The 17,457-nt window shown below is 38.3% G+C and overlaps 1 protein-coding gene across 1 annotated transcript in view; it reads right to left on the bottom strand.

Moving 5' to 3' along the window:
* LOC107585691 (collagen type IV alpha-3-binding protein-like) overlaps positions 1-15,423 on the bottom strand; it is a 30,237-nt gene extending 14,814 nt beyond the window's left edge. Inside the window, exons 1-2 of the mRNA XM_016272818.1 lie at positions 14,956-15,423; positions 13,397-13,531 (exon numbers count right to left, since the gene is read on the bottom strand). Of these exons, the coding sequence (XP_016128304.1) occupies positions 13,397-13,531; positions 14,956-15,099 (279 nt within the window). The 5' untranslated portion in view covers positions 15,100-15,423. The remainder of the gene's footprint in view (positions 1-13,396; positions 13,532-14,955) is intronic.
* Between the last annotated feature and the right edge of the window lie 2,034 nt (positions 15,424-17,457).

Genomic DNA, 17,457 nt, shown 5'->3' with positions numbered 1-17,457 from the left:
GATGAGCTCAGTCGGTCGGATCTGTTCTGCATTTACAATGACAGCGTTTGAAAAACGGCTGTTATGATGCTGAAAATGTCAGTTTAGATTTAGGAGTGCTTATATTTGTGCGTGGAACCCAGAATGGACTGACGCAGGAACATTTGAGTGCCTGTATGGGAAAAGCATTGAGCGGGATTCTGGGAACGGAAAATCGAGACACGGTGGGCAATGCAGGGGACACCAAGTGGGTCACAGCGGGTACTGAGAAGAGACACTAAAATAAACACAAGGGTCATCACTATGGGACTGACTGAACCTGCGAGACACCATCAATCGCACGGCAGTGAACACAAACACAAACACACATATCACAACACTGACACACAGATGTTAAACAGGACTGGTATCTGTTGATTCATGTGTGCTTCCATCTCAGATAGTGCTGCATTGTGGGTAAACATGCTTTAGTAGAGCTGTAAAACATAACATGACATATCATAACATATCATGAGGACACAAGTAAAATTAGTATATAATGAGCAATAAGTTTACTAACCTTCAAAGTATATACTAGTATAAACATTTCCATGTTTTCATATAAATATATTACATATTCTATTTTTTTTTTTACTTGGTACCTATTTTGATATAATATATTTTATACCATATAAATATGTATCTTACACACACACACACAATCTTATTTATATTCATTACTTAGCACCTTATTTTAATAAATTTTTTATTGTTATTTATGTTGTAATTTTTTTCTTCTCATTACTTGCTTTGTGTAAAATGCTTTGATGATTTAGTATGTAAATACTTCATGCCAATTGAAAAGCTGAAATAGAGAGACAGAAAGAGTAGGTACAGAGCTGCTTTCTCAATGCATTATTGGAAATCTTCAGTCCTACACGTGAACTGAACTTCAAACACTCTGGGTGGATGCATTCATTCCCTTTCCAAAGATCAGCTTCCCAGTACGCACGCACGTACGCACGCACACACTGGCCTACCTGTGCAAAGTCACAATGGCAGAAGGAGACAGACAAGTGAGGGAGCCTGTGTAATTTACAGCATTGTGTCAACAACTAAATGAAATGTCACATATACAGAATCCCAGTACAATAATCAACACATTGTGTGCGGCAACATAAGAATGATGCATTATGTACTGCATCCAGAGAGTAAAACACAGTGTGCAAATATACAAAGCTGTATGGTTTTTGTACAGCTACAGCAAGAAAATAGACAGATGCATCCAAAGTAAATACTACATCTAAAGACAACCAAATCTGATTATTCATTACAATTATACAAGTCAGACACATCTATAGTTTGTAATCCATTATATGCATCTACATAATAACCTAACTTTATTTAAGCTTGCAAAAAAGAAAATAGAAGTACAAGCGATGCTGAAGTGCATTTATTTACAGTCAGTCATTTGATGCTAAATTTTAATTGCACAAAACAAATGGACTAAAAGCTCTCTTTTGCCTAATTAAATGTATTTTATAGGCCATTGACAACAGTTATACAACATATTTTAAATTATTCAATGTGCCACAGAGCAAAAGTGAAAACATTACGATGTGCTTTACGTTCACTGAATAATGGTCTGCCAGCGCTTCTCATGAGTTTTAACATTTTGGCTAGAAGCGACGGTTTAAAGTTAAAAACGTCTTGATGGATTTGTTTCTTACAAACACACAGCTTTTGGCTTCTCAAGATGTTAATTGATGGACTGGAGAGGTGTGGATTACTTGTGGATTATTGTGATGTTTTTATCAGCTGTTTGGACTCTCATTCTGACGGCACCCATTCACTGCAGAGCATCCATTGGTGAGCAAGTGATGCAATGCTACATTTCTCCAAATCTGATGAAGAAACAAACTCATCTACATCTTGGATAGCCTAACAGCGAGGACATTTTTATTTTCATTTTTTGGGTGAACTATTCCTTTAACCAAAGACAAGACAATTAAATTATTAATGAACAATAATATACATGTCAATTACTTCCTAAAATCATATTCATAGTAGCCACAGCTTGACATTTTGAGGTCTACATTTAAAGAACAAATGTTTCAACAGAGGTTTGGCATGTCGAATCACAAACAAGCATGACGATAACATGTTCCAGGGTGTGAAATAAGCACAGTGTGCTGAAGTCCACACTCAAATGTGATTAACCAGCAAAAACTGATATCAGGAGCTGATTAGAGATGGACGTTAAGGCTTACAGATAATTGGTAAATTGCTGTTTACTGAACAATTCAGTCTTGGATCTGTGCTCTGGGAAATCAGAAACACAGGAAGGTAGGACTTGAACAAAGGAAACAAACGCCACACTGACCCATAGATTAGGACACAGGATGCAAAGGAAGAGAGCATGTCATATGACTAACTGACCCGTTATTATTGACAGGTTAAAGTGCATATAGGCTATGCGATTTCAATGTCCAGACAGAGTACTGGTTAGAGCAAATCTAGAAGGAAGGAAGTAGATGACAGGAGAGATGAGCAGAGGGACTTTCTGACTCGACCCCGGGTCACCAAACAGGAATTCATTAGCAGGAGGACACAAGGGAGCAAACTTCCCGTTTCAGACAACAGGACAGTCGTACAGCTCTTTTCCTTCTATTTCAGATCTACACAGCCTCTTTTTTCCACTCATTTCACCCTTTTAAAAATATCACAGATCATTCCCTCCCACATCCCCGTGTCTCCACGCTGCTCGCACCTCCTCCTCATTCCAGCATCGGTTTTCTTTACAGGACGTTTCAGGGTTCACTGGTTGTTTGATCCGTAATGGAGCCCGTTTGACACCTTCACACACAGATTCACTCAAACCCATTTTAACAAAAGCCCTCTGAAAGCCCGAGGCGCTCAACGGCTCAAAGGGACGAAGCACAACAAAACGTCTCCAGCTGATCTTCACAATCTCAAAAACTGTGTTCACCAACCATACTAATCTAACCTGTTTAGTAATGTTATTAGAGATAGTTGACACTAAACTGTAAATGTTCTAAACATCCTTTCTGCAAGTATAAAGTATTAAAAATTTTCATTACATGGAATACTAAAAATGTTATATGTTTGATACAATGCCCTTATGAACAAGTTTATGCTGGGGAAACCTCTTGTTGTGAAATAGATCATATTACTGAACGTAGGAGTGTAATTAAAAGAGGTGATGCAACCAATCCAGTGCTGTTACATTTTAAATGTAATTATCCTATGTCCTCTTTTTTGTTTACTGGCATGTAACACATAAAATTACCAGTAATAGGTGATATTGACCAAAATCAAATGAAATGTTATTTGAAATGTGCATTTCCTACTGGGATTAATGACGATTTGGTTCTAAAAGCATTTTAAATGAAAAACATTTGTAATTACTGCAAATAATGTGAAAACACATGTTTAAAAATGTGTTTGCAGAAATGTATTTTAATGAGTTTTGCTCTGATGAAGGCCTGTGTGCTGAAACATGTTTGTGAAATAAAGAACAGCTTTCTTCCAGCTTCAAGATTCTTTCATTTCTCTACTCCACACTGCTGGTTTTGTTTTTGTATTTTATGAAAATGCCAAGGCTGCTCTTTTCCATACAATAAAAGTGGGCAAGTCAAGCTTCAGAAAGGACAAAAAAAACCTGCAGAATAGTTCAAGTCTTATAAAGCTATACAACAACTGTGAGAGATCAATCATTTCTATTAATTCAAAGATGGTGTGAAATATTTGTGCCACTAGCATTACTAAACACAACTGCAAAAATAATGATTGTTTACAAACCAGTTTTCCAAAGATTGCCTGCTGAGAGGTTTTGACACAGAAACTGTGCCGGTCAAGCTGAGGAAAGGAAGACAGGACCCACTGTCTGTTTCAGACATGGAGAGCTGCTTGTGTGTCTGTGCAAATGCAAGAAAGCACACTAGTTTATGGTTTGTGGTATAAACCAAAGCAGGTCACGGCACAGCCATGACTTCAGGATGACGACTCGAGCCCAGAGTTTACCATGTGACAGAAGGTGAGGACATGCACACAATGGCTGTGAGAATGAGAACAAGCTGCTTGATAGCACTCCTCTGGGGTTTAGCACAGCACACTAATCGAAAATGCAAATGCACATACACACGCACACAGTCATTGGCATTTTAAAATGCACTTGACTCCCTTTCTCTCTTTGGCAGCTGTAACTACAAACACAGTTGCCTTTATCAAATATTCAGTAGGCCAATATAAGTGTGTGTGTGTACACATGTGTGGTGAAAGCATTGGGCATTGCTGTTAAGTGACATTTATAAACTTATTAGCCTACTTTATAAAAAGAGGCAGGTGTGCAAATAAGCACAGATTTAGATCTTCTCAGAAACAATGCATGCATGGATAGTTTTAGAAATGAATCCACGCTCTGGAAAAACAGATATGAAGACATTAAAACACTTTTTGCTGTGTCATTTCTGAATTTAGTTTGCACACAAAGCTTGACTTCAGTTTGATGAAAATGAAAATTTTCCAGGCTATGCATGCCTTCCTACAGCGAATGGTCTGCGATGACAAAAAGTACCAAAGCTGCCATTTTATTTCACCAGAGAGCAGCTTCATTTAATGTCTGAAAGGCTTTTACACACCATTTATTGAACCCTGGTGAACGCTGCCGACATAAAAGATGTGCCTCCATAAAAACAGTCTCTGCTCTTCATTTCTCTCTCTAAGTGTAGCTGTAAACAGTTGCAAACTGATGACAAATGACTCCTTTTCTGTAAACATGCATTTGTTGTTTAATCACAAAGCATAAACTACTCTGCTCATTTAGTGAGACATCTGTGTGTAAATGATTTACAAAAAAAATTGTTGCCATGCAAAGGTTGGGAAGATCTAGGGCTGTCAAAATGGCTGAAAAAAACTATATTCAAATTTAAAATTAGGGCTGGGCGATATAGCTAAAAAATGTATCAATGATATAATGTTTCATATCGTTCGGTATCGATAATTATTGACTTTTTTTTTATAACAGAGCAATAGAATTTTTTTATTTTATTTAACCACTGTATTTTTAAATTAACCCAATTTATTGAGACAAAAAAACTAATATTTTTAGTTTTAACAGTCAAACACAATAAAAATTAAACAAATATCTAATGTTTTATATGCAGATTAAAGAGGTCTGTAGTGATAATCAAGTTTTTTATGTTGTTTATTTGTCTATGTGGTGTTTTTAATATGCTTTTAGACAAACCATGTGCCAATCTATTAATCAACACCATTGCTGAGTATGTTCTCCTTTAAACTAGTTTCCCAAAGGCTGACTCAGAAACGCGGTTTGAAACAGCCCTCGGTTTGCTACGTCACAATCCAATAACCAATCACGTCAAGGGATCGATTCCTATCACTAGCATGCAAAATATACCAATACCAGCACAAAACCAGAAATAAATTAGAGCAAAAAACCCATGAAGCTGTAGTTTAGGGAAGTCATGGCCTAATGGTTAGCGAGTCGGACTCGTAACCCAAAGGTTGCGGGTTCGAGTCTCGTACCGGCAGGGATTGAAGGTGGGGGGAGTGAATGTACAGCGCTCTCTCCCACCTTCAATACCATGACTGAGGTGCCCTTGAGCAAGGCACCGAACCCCCAACTGCTCCCCGGGCGCCGCAGCATAAATGGCTGCCCACTGCTCCGGGTGTGTGTGTGTTCACTGCTGTGTGTGCACTTAGGATGGGTTAAACGCAGAGCACTAAATTCACAAATTTTTTTAATGTGAATTTAGAACCGTTAACTTGCATTATAACTCGTGGCAACAGTGTGAAAGTAGCCCGGAGTCAGACCCGCCTCTCCCGCATCGGTGTCTGCACTTCACACGCGCGCATGCTCTCGGGCGCGAATTAAGAATCACAAACGGCTGCATTCGAGTCTTCAAGGCATTTTAGGACACAACATCGTCAAGTAACTTTAACGAATGTTACAGTATTCACTGTAGTTGTCCGCTAGTAAAAACATAGTTTTATCAGTCATTATCCGTGTATGCCATTGTTTTGTGGTTACTACGGTTCAGTGGATCAGGAGGCGCTGGCTGTGTGACTGAGTGGAGGCAGGACTAATTTGCATATTCATAGCTCAGCGTATAGTAAATGAGGCATGGGTGTAGAGTAACATTCAAGCTATTTTAAGGCATGAGAAAATTATTTTCACAAGAAAAAACATTTAAATATGTCATTTTGATGATCAAAGATAAGTTTTAAGGGATAAAATATTTGACTACAGGGGGACTTTAAGGAAACTTTTGTCTTGTCTCCCGAGGCCACAGGAGGGCGCAATGAGCAAAATAATGCAGCACATTTAAATTGTAAACACAAGGAAATAAGTCTATAAAAAAACGTGCATTACGTCTACATTAACTCATATAAATCACATATAATTTCGTAAATTGCATAAACAATTATGAACAAAATAGCATCACGTATAAGCGCCATTCACTCAGATTGCATTTAAAAACATATGAGACGCAGTGAAAAAGGAATAAACCTCCACAAATTCGCGACGTGTTTTCTAAAAGTTTAAACAGTTTTAACTTTGCAAGGCTACATGTCTTTCATGAGACGCGAGTGCAGTAGTCATATTTGTCCATCTAAAAATGCGCTGAATATGCATTCTGTGTGAATGGCTCGGTTTCGGTTTTAACCTAATCAAGATCTTCTCTGCATTGAGCTTCTATATTTCTATAATATTTTGAATGCATAACGCAACAACTGCGCGTCTCGTGGGCTAGACTAACAAAACTTTAAAATGCAACAACGTCACTTACATCATCATTGCATCTCATGCGCCACTGATGACGCTCCCTGACGCACTCCTAACATTTGATTGTACTATTTTTTCATTCAAATGCAACTGTTTATTTTAAATTCGACTAATATTCTCATCACATACAGGCACAGCCCTCATGTTTGTGTTTGTGTGTGCTGTCTGCATCACTCATAGCACGTGCCTATATCGTGCACTATATCAAACATTTTTTATATCGTTAACGAAGGTGTACCGTCGATAAATATTGATACCGTTTTATCGCCCAGGCTTATTTAAAATGCATAAATTCAGTTAGGGTGAAGAACAGCTTTTGGCTTCTCTCCTGAGGCCACAAGAGGGCGCATCGAGCAAAATATTACTACTGCACGTTTATTCAAAGCATAAGATAACATGACTAATCTATCTGTGAAAAAAGTGCATAATGTTTAATATAATGTTTATAAACCAATTATAATTAATTAAGTTGCTTAAACAACATCATGTATGTATGTATGCATAGTTTAATACAAAGGATGGAAAGCCAATCACACAGAGTACATTTTTCATTTAAAAACATGAGATGCAGTGGGATGGGGAAAAAAAACCGCCATAAAGTCTCGATATATGTTAAACTTGCATTAATTTTACATGGCTTTCTAAAAATGCGGCTCCTTTGTGCGAGATGCAAGTGCAACGGTGATAAATTTCCCTCTAGAAAATGTGATAAATATGCGTTCTGTGTGAACGGCTTGGTTGCAGTTTTGATGTAAACAAAATCTTCTCCGCATTGATGTTCTCTTTTTCCGCAATATTTTTAATTAACAATGCAGCAGCGCAGCCTCCAGTGGGTTCAACTGGATAGACTAACAAAAACATTATAATGCAACGACACTTACATCGTCATCGCATCTCGTGCACCACTGATAAGGCTGTCTCCTTAACGCACACCTAAAATTCGAATGCAACGTTTTTGCATTCGAATGTGGATTTTTATTTTAAATTTGACGAATATTTGAAATTCAATTTTTTTTTGACAGCCCTAGGAAGAACATATAATAATTTTCCCGTTTTGTGGCGCCAGAGCAGTTCAGCACACAAGCATAAGGCTACATGAAGATCAAGTAAGTTGTTTACAGAAGACTGATGGGTCGATAACTCATCTGGTAGCAGTTTTGATCAATTTCTCTCTGTGGTTTAGGTTTGGATAGATGAAACCGGTTCTGGACTGAGAGCAATCTAAATGATATTCAGCCCAAACCCACATAAATGATCTAAAAAGGATTTTTATTTTAAATTTGACAAATATTTGAAATTCAATTTTTTTTTGACAGCCCTAGGAAGAACATATAATAATTTTCCTGTTTTGTGGCGCCAGAGCAGTTCAGCACACAAGCATAAGGCTACATGAAGATCAAGTAAGTTGTTTACAGAAGACTGATGGGTCGATAACTCATCTGGTAGCAGTTTTGATCAATTTCTCTCTGTGGTTTAGGTTTGGATAGATGAAACCGGTTCTGGACTGAGAGCAATCTAAATGATATTCAGCCCAAACCCACATAAATGATCTAAAAAAAAAAAACACATGAGAATACACACAGGACTTGCGGGGTTTCGACACCAAAGAAAGCCCACACATCTTCAACAGGAAGACCAACATTTGCTCCATTTTATCTTTAATAAAACCAGCGAAAAGAAACAAAAACCATCAGGTCAAAACAATAGAGTAACTTGATACACACCGTTTCCACATTCAAATTGCCTTTACAGTTTCTGCTTTTCCTCCCATGTCTCTTTATGTTCTCTTTTACTTCTCTCCACTTATCCAACTACCTTTCAGGGCTCAAAATTCTGAATTTTTCTGCTCTTTATACTTGCACTATCAATATTTTTACTGGCCCAACTACAAAGAAAAAAAGATCAGTTTTATTTTTGGGTGACAAATGTTTAAGTTTGCAAAAAAATAAAAGCACAAGAACATGATTAAAAATGGTAAGAATGGTCCAACCCAAGCACTGGCCTTTCCTCTACTGCATTTATCTTCTTCTTCTGTAAACTCAGCTCTATTAAGAACTTTGCCTGTCCTGACATGAGCCAAGTGCTACACTTTAGATCCCACGGCGACATTTGCAATGACCCGCCCTGCACCAGAATAACCTGTACCTGTGCGTACCTGTCCTTCCCCATATACCTGACAAACACAGAGACTGAGAGAACTTCCCCTCTGCTCCTGTCAGATCATGACAGTCCAGGTCTAGCCTAGCTCAAAGAAAAATTGCAGGTTTACGGGCCACGCTTTTGGAGAGCTTAACAAGAGAGCAAGAGGGCAAGAGAATTCCAGCTCACGTCAGGGTAAAACTTGGCAGGCGAAAGCACATAGTTCAAGTACAATGCATTGCGAGCGCTGAAAGTTGTGTGGCGTGGCCGCTGTATTGATGTTTTTTTTCTTGGGCTGAATACGGCCGTTGATAACAGATCCAACTCAAAACACTATGAACCGAAACCGAAAGCACCTAAAATACCTGCTAACACAATTGTAGGGTAATGTCCAGGGGATTGCTTATGGCTTTGAGTGGCTTTTTGCATGTTGCTATATTGTTGCTTATTTGCTCAAGTTAAAATGTCTATAGTGTATTTCTGTGTCTCCTCAACTAGAGGCCCTTGGCTGAAAAGGCTATGGCAATATATTTAATACTTCCCAAGTAAGAGGCATACTAACTTAATAAAAAAAACTCTAGTGGTGCTTTTTCCCCATTTTTGAACTGTAACCATTGGCATATAATGCATCAAAGACTACTCGTCAAGTCAACAGATTTCACTAATAGACCTATACCAATCTCTGTGTAAAAATAAAATGATGTCATTTGCTAAAGTCATTTTTGCCCCCCTGTAGTTTAGCTCCAAATCTCAGCTGAAAATTGTCATTTTGCCATTTGTTTTTCTTCAGAAAAAACATTAACAAAATCAGAAATTTATGCCGGGGAGGACCCTGGGGAAATTTGGTTGATTTGACCTTATAGCATAAACTGTGCAAGACAATTTGCACGCTAAATTTAACAAATTACTAGATGCTTGGGACAAAAATGCCCCCAAAATTCAAGATTAGGGTGCAAAAAAAAAATGAATGAAAAGTGTTGATTTCAGCACTGCATTTGGATCTGCTCAGGTTGCATCAGTGTTTTTTTTAAGTGTTTTTGAGCATTCGAACCATCATATTCTGACTGACTGAAGTAATTGGTTAAATTGAAGTATTTGACCTGAAAGACAACACAGATATATTTAATAAAGTAATTATAAAAATGTAAATGTTAAAATGGTTGTAACAATGTTACCCCTTCATGGAGCTAAGTTAATTTCTGGTTACAAGTTTGTTCAAATCACTAACCCCAAGTATGCGTAATAGCAAAAGTATTGCTTGAGTTTCAACGTGAAATCAGCCAATGGTAAAACAGCACATTGGATTCATTAAGTGTTGCTGACAGACCGATTAAGTCAGACTGAGTGTCTGTGAAATTGTTTTTGTCATCTCACTGATTGATCTTTCACAATCCGTCTCCATCTCCTGAGGTCTGACGTTCACAAATTTAATCAAGTCCAATTCAACAGCCTGCGCGTCTCACAAAAAGCACAATTAACACTGTTTCCAGCTTGTGTGCTGATCTGAGCACTGAACCAGTGAGACCCAGTTTTATAAGGACGCACAATGAGGCGTTCTGGGTTTGAATCAGGCCTTCACGTGGACGGTGTAATCCTGTTGTGTCTGCAAGGGTTAAGCCAGTCTGATTTTAGGGTGGTCCCGTTTGTGTGTGGTTTAAGTATGTGTGAGTCATGCGAGGACAGCGTAATCGCAAGCAAGAAGAGCGGAATGACACAATAACCTGTTTCTGTGAGGATTTACGAGGACAGATTGCTGCCGTGTGTGTGCCGAATCAATCTGAATAAAGTTGCTTCGTATTCCAGAACGGCTTTCTGAGAGCAAGATTTACTGAGAAAGAGAAATACGTTTAGATGCACTATAAATGAAAAAAAAAAGTGTCTGTTTTTGCCCTCTTTTTGAGATTACACAGAAAGGCCATAAAGTGAGCAAAAAGAAAACAATTTAAACACAGTGGTAAACTTATGAGGAACTGGAACATAACAAATGGTTGAAATCCAACCGTTAGAGTCGAACTCTCACTGATGTAAGCAACACGTGACTCGATGCAAAGTTACAAACTGTACAAAACTCTCAAAAAACTAGGAATAGTCCTTGCATTAAGCCAAATAAAATATTATGAACAAAATTGGAAAAATTCTGAACAGATACAGAGATGAGAAATGGCTTCTATATGCACACAGTGACCTGCAGTGTTTAACACTAATATGCAAGGAAAAAACAACTAAATAATCCAAAGAAATTCATAAATCAAATGGCAAACAGCCTTTAAAAAAGGCTGGTAGAGAATATTTTTATCTGACAAATTCTACCAATTCAACACCATTGGCAGGTGCTAAAGTTAATTTTGGACCCTAAACATCACATTTCTACCACACGCTTGCGTTTAATACCAAAGTTAATATTTATGATTACCCATAAAGGTTGGTGGAGTTCAACAAATACACAGCTGGAAAAGAGTCACTCTCAAGTCTTGAAACAAAGGGGCCATTTTTCTCTCGCTCAAAGCCAAAATGCAAAGCATCAAATTAGAATGTCGAACACACAGCAGCGACCTGCAGCTTTAAACATGAACTACCTGAGCACAGGCTGTACACAGTCTACAAAACCATTCCATCATCAAGCCTGATTTACTCTATACATTTTCTTATATCTAAAACATCTCAGAAAATGCTTGCATGTTCCTTTCCCTGTATTTTCAGTAAGGGTTTTGGTTTAATCATTGAAGGACCAGCGGTAACAGGGTCACCATAAGGTCTTGTACCTCTCCAGCGGTCTCCATAACAACACAACCTTCGCCCCGTTTCCTCATTTTCAGTGGTGATGCAAGATAATACGGGCAGAGCGTGTGCAAGGACTGCTGCAGCACATGTCGAAATCTGTGTGTGGTCATGAGTTAATCTTCAACGCAATGCAGGGAATTCTCATTTCATTCTGTTTGTCGGGGCCAAATCAGATCATAAGCAATCAACCCAAAATCTGAGCAGTATGCATTCATAACCTGAGCTCCTATAGATACTGTATACATTCAGTATTATTACTCAGTTTGAGTCTGGTTGTAACAATGTTACCCCTTCATGGAGCTAAGTTAATTTCTGGTTACAAGTTTGTTCAAATCACTAACCCCAAGTATGCGTAATAGCAAAAGTATTGCTTGAGTTTCAACGTGAAATCAGCCAATGGTAAAACAGCACATTGGATTCATTAAGTGTTACTGACAGACCGATTAAGTCAGACTGAGTGTCTGTGAAATTGTTTTTGTCATCTCACTGATTGACGGGCAGAGCGTGTGCAAGGACTGCTGCAGCACATGTCGAAATCTGTGTGTGGTCATGAGTTAATCTTCAACGCAATGCAGGGAATTCTCATTTCATTCTGTTTGTCGGGGCCAAATCAGATCATAAGCAATCAACCCAAAATCTGAGCAGTATGCATTCATAACCTGAGCTCCTATAGATACTGTATACATTCAGTATTATTACTCAGTTTGAGTCAAACATGAAGGCAAAGTTCACGGTGGCTTACAGCTTCTGCAGGTGCGTCAGTGTGATTTTAGCATGAATGGGGGGGGAAATAGCCTGTGGCAAAGGATCGTGTCTGTCCTCCGTCAATCTTTTTTCTCCTCTCCTCTGCCCTAAAAAGAGCTCTCAGCACATCCACTGCCTCAGCGATAATCATTTTAGATGAAGCACAACCATCATACCAAATCTAATTTCTAGAGATGCAGCAACACAGACCCAGCTTTAAAAAAAGAACATTTTGCTAACATTTCCATTAAACGAACATTATGGGAATGTTACTTTTGAATGTTCTCTGAACCATAAGTATTAACATTTGTAAAAAGTCAGATGAACGTCCAGCTAAGAAAAACAATGAGCGATGTATAAATTATGTTTTTTGTGCTAACGTTTTCAGAATGTTGTTAAATACCAGATAATTTTACAATAGAATAAACATTCTATTGACATCATCGGAAGAATGTTTGTTTATAACTTTGAGAGAACCTTTATCATTCAATAAATATCCAATTAACAATATGACTGCCCAAAACAATCAGTGAAGTTTCAATAATGCATTCAATTCAATGAATTGTGCAAAAACAGGGTTATTGATGTGCAATCACGTGCCTTACGTCTAATCATGTATTAAAACATTATAATGCACAATATGCCAAAAAATATGCCTAACTGCTTAATAATCCTGAAGTTGGCATACAAGAATTAGAATTATGAAAAATTAGGCATTATATTATCTGCCTAATCAAACTGATAATAATAAATGTCTATATTGTCAGTAAAACATCATGCATCCCATGTATTTCCATTCAACTACAATTCTGAAGCTCGCAGCATGACAATCACCAATTTGAACCAATTCAATCTTTCGTTTTGAATGCACACCATCATTGTAATTTTGGCTCAGCTCTGAAATTCCCACGGCTGTCTGGAAGGATCTTTCCCCGGGATACTCACTGTGATGACAGCCTTGCTGAGGCAGAGGGAACCGCGGCAGCCGTACTCGCGCTCGTCCTGAGATTTGTAGTAACTCAAGGTGTTGTTCTTCAGCACGACCCAGCGGTCCTGCCATCCGTGAATGTAGTTAGTCCACTGCAGAGAAACAAAACTGTTATAAGAAAACAAAAAGCTGTATCTAAGAGTGTGCACACAGCCATACTGATGACTAATGACAATAAACATATGATGCATAGTTCAATAAAACGATTGATTGTGTTCTTGTATACATACTAGATAGACATACGTTAAATGGGAGAGGGTTTAAGTCATTGCATGTGGAATAATACACTAATCTCTTATGGAATATGCTCCTCTCATCACAAAAACAGACGATCAGTTGTCTGAGTCATGAGGAGAGGTTTTCTCCTTTAATCCCATCAGGAAGAAAAGACTAGCAGATGAACTCTAGTAACCCCGACTAACTCCAGCTTCTGCCCAGAACCTGCTGCACCCCTTCTGAATTATATATGCATAAAGAAAGATATCCATGCATCACATATTAAGTATTTATCATAAAATATCAAAAAACAGTCCTGGGTAACATTACCTTGGGCCTTGCTGTCTAAAGAGCAGCATATGGTCACCATGCACGGGAAATCACCATGGAAAATATACCGTAATGCGAGCAAACCAGTAATAAGGGTAAATAAGCTTCCCATCGATGTATGGTTTATTAGGATAGGATAACATTTGACTGAGATACAGCTATTTGAAAATCTAGAATCTGAGGAGCAAAACAATCCAAATATTGAGAAAATCATCTTTAAAGTTGTCCAAATTAAGCTCTTAGCAATGCATATTAAGTTTTGATATATTTACGGTAGTAAATTAACAAACTGTTTTCATGGAACATGATCTTTACTTAATATCCTAATGATTTTTGGCATAAAAGAAAAATCGATCATTTTGACCCATACAATGTATTGTTGGCTATTGCTACAAATATACCAGTGGCTGGTTTTGTGGTTCAGGGTCACATATATTGTTTAAACTGTTAAGCAATTGTAGTATTTGTTGTACTGCGTTTGATTTGTGCTTAATTTAATTATGAAAACCCATGCGTCCGGGCAGTAACGTTAATGAGGAGCAGATCAGAAGTAAAACATTGAGCATATTCCGGTAATAGGTAACGTTAAAAATGGTTTAATTGTCATGCAAATAATGACACCATGCAAAATATCTTAACTAAATTCGGTATAATTACTGTTTGCGATTAACTTACGATTTTGGTCATTTTCTTGACAAGCTCCGTGACATTCATCCAACCGCCTGACGTTTGTTTACATCGGATCAGGTGGACACACACACACACACACACACACACACACACACACACACACACACTCTTTATTTTGCGATTAACTTACGATTTTGGTCATTTTCTTGACAAGCTCCGTGACATTCATCCAACCGCCTGACGTTTGTTTACATCGGATCAGGTGGACACACACACACACACACACACACACACACACACACACACACACACGCTTTATTTATTCGGTATCGTAACCCACCTTACTGAGCACCCCGCCGAATTCCGCCACCCCTCCGTGCGGACCGGGTCCCGGTTCGACGTCCAGATCCTCGTCGGAACCGGAGGAGTTCCAGCACTGGCTGTCCGGTAGCAGTCTGCCGTTAGGAAGCGGGCTGGAATTCATAACGAATCCAACGAACGCTCCGCTGACGGGGGGAAAAAACGACAAAAACAGAAAAAACGCGGGCGTAATATCAGCGGCGAATGTCCGTTAGAAGGCCTCGCATCGATTACGGTGTTGTCTATCCAGAAAATCCCGAAAATAAGCGAAAGATGTGGAAGCACACCGTCCTTGTGTTGATTTCACGAGCGTCTGTGAGGCTGCGCGAGGCGAGCGCGAGAGACTCCCGCCCCCTCGCTCACTCTTTCCCTCGCTCTCTCGCTAAAAAAAAAAAGAAAACCACCCTCTAAATCGACATCAGCTGCCAAAAGAGATTCGCCTCACTTACAACTACAAATATTCGCGAATGTAGGAAAATGTGGAAAATCAAAAAATATATACATTAATTCCGCATTTCTAATTTTTGAAGGCGGTGTACGCCGACGTCATCCTCGGGCGCTGGCTAGTGTGTGACGTCACCGAAGCCTCGTTTTCCTTAAAAGGAAACTTTCGCCCCGCCCTTCTCTAGAAATGATTGACAGTTTGAAAGAGCTTTTGGATTTGCCAGCATTGGGGTGAATGTTGATAACACTCTAAAATAACTCATGTAAAAATGTATTATGTATCACTATGTGGTTATATTGGTGTGAGTGCCGTTTGTTTTTAACAAATATTGTTTGGTTAAGTGTTAAATAGCTCTGAGTAATCATCATGGTAACGGTTGGTATCAAAACATCACGTGAATGCAGCCTATTTTCATCTAATTGCAGGTTCAGTCTATATTTTTTTACATTTGCACTCAGGAAAATGTGACTTATACTAGCAGGACCTAAAATCTATGATGTTGTGGTTTGTTTTCAGGCCTTTGCTATGGAGTTGCTAAGGTGTCCTGAGATTGTTGCACGTTTGTATGCAGTTAAGTGTGTTGTTTGGTTGCTAGGTTGTTACGTGTGCTGTTTGGTTGCTAGGATGTTAAGTGTTGTTTGGTTGCTAAGTGTGTTGTTTGGTTGCTAGGATGTTAAGTGTGCTGTTTGGTTGCTAGGGTGTTAAGTGTGCTGTTTGGTTGCTAGGATGTTAAGTGTGGATAACACTCTAAAATAACTCATGTAAAAATTTATTATGTATCACTATGTGGTTATATTGGTGTGAGTGCCGTTTGTTTTTAACAAATATTGTTTGGTTAAGTGTTAAATAGCTCTGAGTAATCATCGTGGTAACGGTTGGTATCAAAACATCACGTGAATGCAGCCTATTTTCATCTAATTGCAGGTTCAGTCTATATTTTTTTACATTTGCACTCAGGAAAATGTGACTTATACTAGCAGAACCTAAAATCTATGATGTTGTGGTTTGTTTTCAGGCCTTTGCTATGGAGTTGCTAAGGTGTCCTGAGATTGTTGCACGTTTGTAGGCAGTTAAGTGTGTTGTTAGGTTGCTAGGATGTTAAGTGTGTTGTTTGGTTGCTAGGATGTTAAGTGTGTTGTTAGGTTGCTAGGATGTTAAGTGTTGTTTGGTTGCTAAGTGTGTTGTTTGGTTGCTAAATGTGTTGTTTGGTTGCTAGGATGTTAAGTGTGCTGTTTGGTTGCTAGGATGTTAAGTGTGCTGTTTGGTTGCTAGGATGTTAAGTGTGCTGTTTGGTTGCTATCACTCCCCTGTGACTGAAGCTCAGGAATTCAGGTCACTTTACTCCACTGAGCTCTGCTAACTGGAGAAAGAGGACTCGGTCTATGATATAATGCTATAGACCACAATACCACCTCATTAGTTTTGCCATTAAGGTTACACATGCATATCAAAAGCAAAGCATTAGTGCCCAACCATAAATGTTCCTGACACTTTCCATTGGTTTCCACACATTTTGTCTGACAGGTCTGGGTATACTGCCTTCATCTAAATCACCGTGGCTGTGCTGAAGAAGAAAGGGAGATAGATGGATGACGGTGCGATGCAAGGTTTGGTGATTTGAACGTAAGCTGCAAAAGATGTGTGCAGGTGAATGCATGGATGGATAGGCATTTTTAGCAGTCTAATTATGTTATAGCTGATGTGAGAGAGAGATCTAATATTATATATATAACATTATAATCCATTCTGTTCTTTCATACATATGAAAAAATAAATATAGGGAAAAAACAGTAGAAATTTTAGTTTGAATATACAAATATGTGTTTTAAAAATAATATTTTATAGTTTGAAATATAAATATACATTTATCAAAATATTAGTGCTGTCAAACGATTAATCGCATCCAAAATAAACGTTTTTGTTTACATAATATATGTATGTGTACTGTGTATATATGTTTATATAAATACACACACACATACAGTATATATTTTGAAAATATTTACATGTGTGTGTGTATATATATTTATATTCTTA

The sequence above is a fragment of the Sinocyclocheilus grahami genome, unplaced genomic scaffold, assembly GCF_001515645.1.
Source record: "Sinocyclocheilus grahami isolate Dianchi unplaced genomic scaffold, SAMN03320097.WGS_v1.1 scaffold73.1, whole genome shotgun sequence".
NCBI lineage: Eukaryota > Metazoa > Chordata > Actinopteri > Cypriniformes > Cyprinidae > Sinocyclocheilus > Sinocyclocheilus grahami.
The sequence above is the reverse complement of the archived record's forward strand: the minus strand, read 5'-3'. Positions and strand labels throughout refer to the sequence as shown.